At 42.2% G+C, this 6,953-nt stretch overlaps 1 protein-coding gene across 1 annotated transcript; it reads right to left on the bottom strand.

Annotated features, from left to right (window-relative positions):
* On the bottom strand, nt 1-3,747 carry LOC142483639 (uncharacterized). The gene is made up of 2 exons (XM_075583657.1): nt 1,543-3,747; nt 1-1,014 (listed from the first exon to the last, which is right to left on the bottom strand). Exons 1-2 carry the CDS (start codon nt 3,745-3,747, stop codon nt 1-3), a joined length of 3,219 nt encoding a protein of 1,072 aa, XP_075439772.1.
* Nucleotides 3,748-6,953: the final 3,206 nt, after the last annotated feature.

Genomic DNA, 6,953 nt, shown 5'->3' on the forward strand with positions numbered 1-6,953 from the left:
TCATTGTAATGCTTGTTTGTAAACCACATTTTTGGTAGTTCCAGTTGGAGCAAAGATGTACAATTGTTGGGGGGATCCAACTCTAGAGCACGCAACATATAACTGTCCGTGGGAGAAACATGGTGATTGTAAGTTGATACCAGTGCACTTTATGGACTGTCCTTGTGCTTTGTTAATGGTGATAGCAAAAGCTAGTTTGATGGGGAACTGTAGGCGTTTGAAAGTAAAAGGCATGTCTGTTGGAATTAGTGGAATGCGGGGGATGAAGACATCTTGGCCTTTGGCGTTGCCAGTTAAGATAGTAGCTTCAATTAGGTTGGGCATCAATGTTTTTATGCACAGTCTGGTTCCATTACAAAGGTTAGGTGTGTGTAGGTTGCGAAGTAGCATGATGGGTGCTCCAACTTTGAGGCGAAGGTGATGTGGTGGCATCCCTGATGGTTCGAGGGAGTGTAGGAATTCAGTTGGATAGTTAACGGCTTCATCGCAATCCACAACTGTATCGATTGAGTTGTATTGAGTAATTGTGTTTGGAATAATGTCTTGAATTTGATGATTTAGGTCATTGACATAAGTATTTTTGGCAGCAAGGATGGCTCTTTCACAGAGCCACTGGTGGTTTGTGTAATTGTGTAAGAGATTTGGATAGACGTGGTGTATGAGATCTTCAATTGATGTCATCATGTGACAAAAATGTGTGGGAAAAGCAATTTCACCTGATGTGAAGTCAGTAGGTAAAGTACCTTCACCTATTTGAAGAAGGGTGTGTGCAAAAAGTTGTTCATTTGAGTGGCCGTGAAGTTGGACTCGCATATTGGTTGTTAATGGGAAATGTTTGACATGTCGCCATAAAATAGAGGATTTGAGGCATGCATGAAGTTCGTCTGCTGGTGTGGATCGTGGTATGACTGGAAGTGTTTGTCTGAAATCACCAGCTAAAAGAATGACAGCACCACCCATTATTTGTTTATTGTTGCGCAAGTCTTGCAAGGTTCTATTAAGGGCTTCAAGTGATTTTTTATGCGCCATGGTACATTCATCCCAAACAATAAGTTTGCAAATTTGAAGAACACGTGCTTGTCCAGATGTTTTGGTAATATTACATGTTGGGTTTTCTTCATGAGCAATGTTTAGCGGTAATTTAAGAGCTGAGTGCACAGTTCTTCCTCCATCCATAAGAGTGGCTGCAATGCCAGATGATGCAAGTGCAAGTGCAACATGATTGTGCATTCTTATTTCTGCAAGGAGTAAATTTATGAGAAATGTTTTGCCTGTTCCACCTGGAGCATCAAGAAACAGGATTGCACCTTGTTCGTTGTTTATGTGCTGCATGATGTTGTCATAGGTGTTAAGTTGTTGTGGAATTAACATTGGTTTTCTTGTAGCAACATATTGTTGTAGTACGGAAATATCTTATTGTTTCTCTCGCATAAGGTCTGTATTGAGTACATCGTGATGATGACGTTGGGGAGCTTCTAGACCTAATTGAAGTAGTGTTTTGTTATTGATGGAGAGACATGTATCTTCTAACAATATGAGTACCTCGTTGAAAATCTCTGGTGAAAACTGAACATTGAGTGATGGATTGTCTCTCTGTGCTTTGTGGAGTATATCTTCACTCATGGTTTCTCGATATGTGGCCCATAGAGTGTTGGGGTTTGATGGGTTGCAGGTGGTAAGGATAATGGCAAAAAGATTTCGAATTTTGGCTGGCAATGACTGTAATGCAGCTTCGGCTAATGTAGTATTCCAGTGTTGATCATCCTCTAGTAATCCAAGCTTTTGGCAAGCTTCTCGATAAGTCTCACACACTTGACCGTTGACAGTTTTTATAGCGTCAAATGAAGTTGGGCCTGGAACGGTATGAAGTAGAATTCTGAGAAAGAAGCATTCAGCGTTGTTTGGGTGAACTGTGTAGACACGGCCTAAGGCTTCACTTGCAAGGGCATCAGTTCCTGGAACAGGTATGCCCTGCTTTCTTTTCTTGAACTGTTTTGTGGATGCATTCCAAGTGTAATATCGTGGAGTTTCTGGATAAAGCAATGTGCGTGCAAAAGAGTCCTGTTGACATAATTGAAAGAAGGCAGTTAAAGTTGTGTTTGGTGGTTGAGCAGCAACTGCCTCTGCGTTGCCAGGTGTGAAGTATACTCTCTGTCCATTTTCTAAATGAACAGTGAGGTGAACAACGGTTGGGTGTCGTTCGTGAATGGGAAAAGCGAAAATCCTCCAAACGGCTTCATTACTACTTATATATCTTCCTAGCTGGTAGAGTGTGACTTCGTCACGCATGTGTTCATTAGTGATTCCAAAAATGGCCATGTCGCTTCCTTTGTTGACATACTTGCAAATGTATTTAATTGATTTAACAGAATTACAGTATTCGACATTAATGTATGCGTTATAAATTTTAGTTAGAAGTGGACAATATGGAACAACCCATTTGTTGTCGACTTGGATGTGTTTGTTGTTGCGAATAGTAATTGTTGCTGTGTATCCACCGTCTGTGGGAGCGCGTCTTCGATATTGAGGATATCCATCATCTCCACTTTGTGTGTCTGCAATGAATGGTTTTGGGAATTTTTTGGTGCATTTACCGTCTTTCATACATGGTGCATGAATATTAATGTTTCCACATGGTCCATGAATCATATTTTTAGTGACTATTGCAAATAGTATAGGGTCTTCTTCTGGATTAGGCAACTCAGCAGAGATAACGTTATCGATGTCAATGGAATGTAGTTTTTCTTTGAGCCATATAAGAATATGAGCATGTGGAAGACCTCTTTTCTGCCATTCTATTGAGTACATCCAGCATCGTGTTTGTCCAAATATATAAGTCTTAGTGATGATGTGAATTAATGTGATGAGTTTTTGGCGAAATACTCTTGCGATTAAGTCGTGTCGATTGCTGTGTGACTGTCCATCCCCAAGTTGTTGTTTTATTTCTGGCCAAGCTGGATTACATGTAAATGTAATAAAAAAGTCTGGTCGTCCATATGCTCGAACATATGCCATAGCGTCTTGAGCATATTCGTGCATGTGTCGAGGACTTCCCGTGAATGTTGCTGGTAGAATGAACATTTTACCTATGTTGTCAACGTTACCATCGTTGCCAACAGCATCCCTGAGATGTATGTATTGATCAACGCGAAGTTGTTTTTGATGTAAGCGTATGTATAGAAGACGCTCACTTTCAATTTTAGCATACATGTCAACAATAAACTGATGAAATAGTTGTCGACAATGTAAAATGTGGTTTTGCGATGCATCTCGTATCATTAATCTGTAAGCGTAGAAGTCCATAGCGGAGACAGTTTTGTTAGTGTTTGCCTTTGAAGTTGGGTCTACTTGCATGATGTTGAAGTGATAGCCATCGTCACCATTCCAAAGTATGAGAGGGTATTGAAGTGCATCATATGAGCGATGTGTTTCACAAATGTGTGTGAGTGACTGACCGCGGCGCTGAAGAATAATGTCCCGTGTATTAAATTGTTCCCCCGCTATAACAATAGCGACTTCGTTGATTTGAGGAGCATTAAAGCGACGTTCATGTTGACCCACTGGTGTTTTGTCGGCTCTGATAATGACTTGATAGTCATCAGTTGGCATGCGTTCAAGTGATGTTTTGAATGTGTTAATGAGATGGTTGTGTTCATGTAACATCCTTTGTAAGGAGATGACAATGTCACGTCTTGTATTGGGTATCCAATGGCATCGTTGATCAGCTTGTTGTTCTTCATCACCCATGAAGTAAATTTGCAAGAATTGTGGATGTTGGTCTGGTAATGGGAGAAGAGAGCCGGCCCTGTGGTAAACTTGACCTTGTACTTTGAAAGTACTTTTAAATCCAATTTGTTCGACTATGGATGTAGCACCAAAGGATGTCATTTGGAAACAGGAGTTGTATTTGCGTATGTTTTGTAGGAAATGTTTAGATTCAGAAGTTGTCCCTGACATGTATGAAAGAAGTGGATTTGGGGGTGAGTGTAGAGGTGGTAGCATAACTTTGCCATTGTTGCAGCACATTCCAGCTGATTCATGGTGGAATTTTTTTGCTTGACAGTAGTGACATATAGTGTCCATCTGTCCAATGTTGACCTTTGGATGTTGCTGGTATAGTATGTGTGGATTATATATGAAAGCGGCACGTAGCAAAGTGTAATTTGTTGAATGCGTACATGTAGTATGTGTGTGTTGTACTGGTTGTTGTAGTGTGTGTGTTGGTGTGTTTTGTTGTTGTTTTGATGTGCGCCGTATTGTTCTGTCTTTAGCAATGCGTGTTTCATGTTGTTGTGTAGTCTCCGTGGCTCTTCTTGTTGTAGCTCGTAGTCGCATTTTATCCAGACGTATTTCATGTTGTTCTGAAATCTCTGCGGCTCGTGATGTTGTAGCACGTTGTTGGTCTTTTGCAAGGCGTGCCTCATGCTGTTCTGTAGTCTCTGAGGGTCTGGATGTTGTAGTACGTTGTTGGTGTTCTGTATTGTGATCGTCTGTTGATGTAGTGGGTGTGTGTCTGTATTTTTGTTGTTGTTGTTGTCGTTGTGTTGCTCTTCTGATTCTGTCTGTCTCTTTGTTGTGCAAGGCGTGTTTGGCGCTGTAGTGTTTCATTAGAAGGTGATGTGTGTGTGTGTGTGTTGTAAATTTGTTGTGTTAGGATGCTGTGTGTGTATTTGTCCCTTTGATGTACCTGGTGTGTGTGTATTATATGGAATTAGTGTGTGATGTTGGTGTGTGTAATGTGTTGGTGTTGATGTTGTGGTTGTGAGGATTTGTTCTTGACGTATTGTGTATTCCGTTGTGAGTTGTTTGTTTGCATTGTGTGCGTGGATTTCAATGTGTGTGAAATGGGTGTGTGCATTGTGTGTTGCAGTACATATCTTTGGTGTGTGTGTGTGCGTGTCACCTTCATTGCCAGGGTGTGTATGTTTTGTTTTGCGAAGGTGTTTTTTGGGTGCCATGTTTTGTGTTGTGAAGATGTGTGGTTTGTGTTGATGTTGTGATGTGCGTTATTTTAGGTGTTGTAGAGGTGTTGTGTGTGTGTGTGTAAGTTGTGATGTGTTGTTAAAAGTTGTTGATGTGTGTGTGTTGAGGTAGGTGTGGTGTGTGATGTTAGTGAAGTGTTTGTGTGCGATTGTGTTTTGAATACTTCCTGATGTTGTTGTGTGAAGGGTCAGTTGGATCCAATAGTTGTATTGTGTGTTTGGGCACAGCGTTCAGGTGTCGAGGTGTTGAAGGCATCCGGTGGTGGTCTGTGAAATGTTGGTAAATGGATTAAGTGTGACAGTATTGAGGGGTTTATGTTTGTGGTTGTTGTGTGGTGTGTGTTTCTTTAGGTGTTGAAATGTGTGTGTTTGTGTTTTGTGTGAATGTTGGTTGTGTGTGTGGCAGAATAGTGTGTGTATGTAATATTTAATTTGTGTGGATGAGTGTGTGTGTGATGTGATAGTGAGTGTGTGGTGTGTGAGTGTTGTGTGGATGAGTGATAGTTGTGAGTGTGTGTGAGTGTAGGGTGTGAGAGTGTAGTGTGTGAGTGTTTTTTTTTTTAATGTGTTAGTGTTTGTGTGTTGGCTGTGTGTTTTTTTTGTTGGTAGTTTGTGGGTATGAGATGAGTGTGTGTGTTTGCTGTAGTATTGCTTGTGTGTGTTTGCTGTATTGTTGGTTGTGTGTGTTTGTGAGTGTTGTGTGTGTGTGATGAGTGTTTGTTGTGTCAATAAAATAAAATGTGAAATTATGTTGTAATATAGTAATTTGTTGAAAGGAAAAAGCAAATGTGTGTGAGAGGTGCAGAGGGGGTGTGTTGGTGTGTGTGTTAGTGTTGTGTTTTATAGTAGTAGTGGAGTGTTGTTGTGTTTGGTAATGCTTATACATGTGTAGATGAGCATAAAGTGTAGTGTAGTGTGTGTTATGCCGGTGAAGGTGAGGTGTGTTTGCAGTGGAGAGGGTCTTGTGGGGGTAGGGTATTATTTACTTGTTGTTGTGTGTGGCATATAATCACAGGAGTTTAGGTTGTATTTGTGGATGATGGCGTGTTGTGTGGGTGAGTTTTGTGTGTTTGTAGTAGGTGTGTTGTCAGCGTAGGGTGTGTGTTGGTGTATATGTTTTGTGTTGTGTGGTGGTGATGTGCAAGGAGAGGGGTTGTCTATTAGATGTGTAAATGAGAATTATATTGAGTGTAGTGTGTGTGTCAGCGTGGTGAAGGGGAGGATTTTTTAGCAGTGTGTTGTGTGTGTTGTACTGTTTAGCGCTTGTGTTGTGTGGGGTAGATTGTGGTGTGTTGAAGTGTTTTGTGTTTTGTATCAAAAAATGATGTTGTTGTGTGTGTGTGTGAGGACGTGTGGCGTGCTTGAGGGTGTGTGGCGTTGCTGAGTGTGTGTGTGTGCGTGAGTGGAGAGGGTGTTGTGGGTATAGGGGATTGTTGAATTGTTGTTGTGTGTGGCATTGAATCACAGGAGGTTTTGTTGTGTGTGTGTATGAGGGCGTGTTGTGTGTGTGAGTGTTGTGTGTGAGTGGTGGTGTGATAAGTGTTTGTGCAATAAATTAGACAGACAGTGAAATTGGCATTGTTATCCAAAGATATTTTATTTGAAGGAACAGCTGATTTCCAGTGGTAGGTGTTTAGTCAGCGGAGGGGGTGTGTTAGCGGGAGATGTGTGGTGTGCGGTGTGTTCCGGATGAGGAGCGTGCGTGCCGGTGCGGATGGTGTTTTGCGGGAGATGTGTGGCGTGCGCTGGCGTTCGGAAGAGCTTTGTGCGGGCCGGTGCCGAAGTGAGTAGGTAGCCGGTGGCGATGTTGTTTAGCGGGAGATGGGAGGGCGCGGTAGCGGGAGGGAGATGTGTGTCATGCAGGCCGCGCCCTCGGGTAGCCGGTGGCCATGTTGTTTAGCAGGAGATGGGAGGGGCACGGTAGCAGGAGGGAGATGTGTCATGCATGCCGCGGCCGTGCCCTGGCGTTCT

This window comes from Ascaphus truei, unplaced genomic scaffold (genome assembly GCF_040206685.1).
Source record: "Ascaphus truei isolate aAscTru1 unplaced genomic scaffold, aAscTru1.hap1 HAP1_SCAFFOLD_348, whole genome shotgun sequence".
NCBI classification, from domain to species: domain Eukaryota; kingdom Metazoa; phylum Chordata; class Amphibia; order Anura; family Ascaphidae; genus Ascaphus; species Ascaphus truei.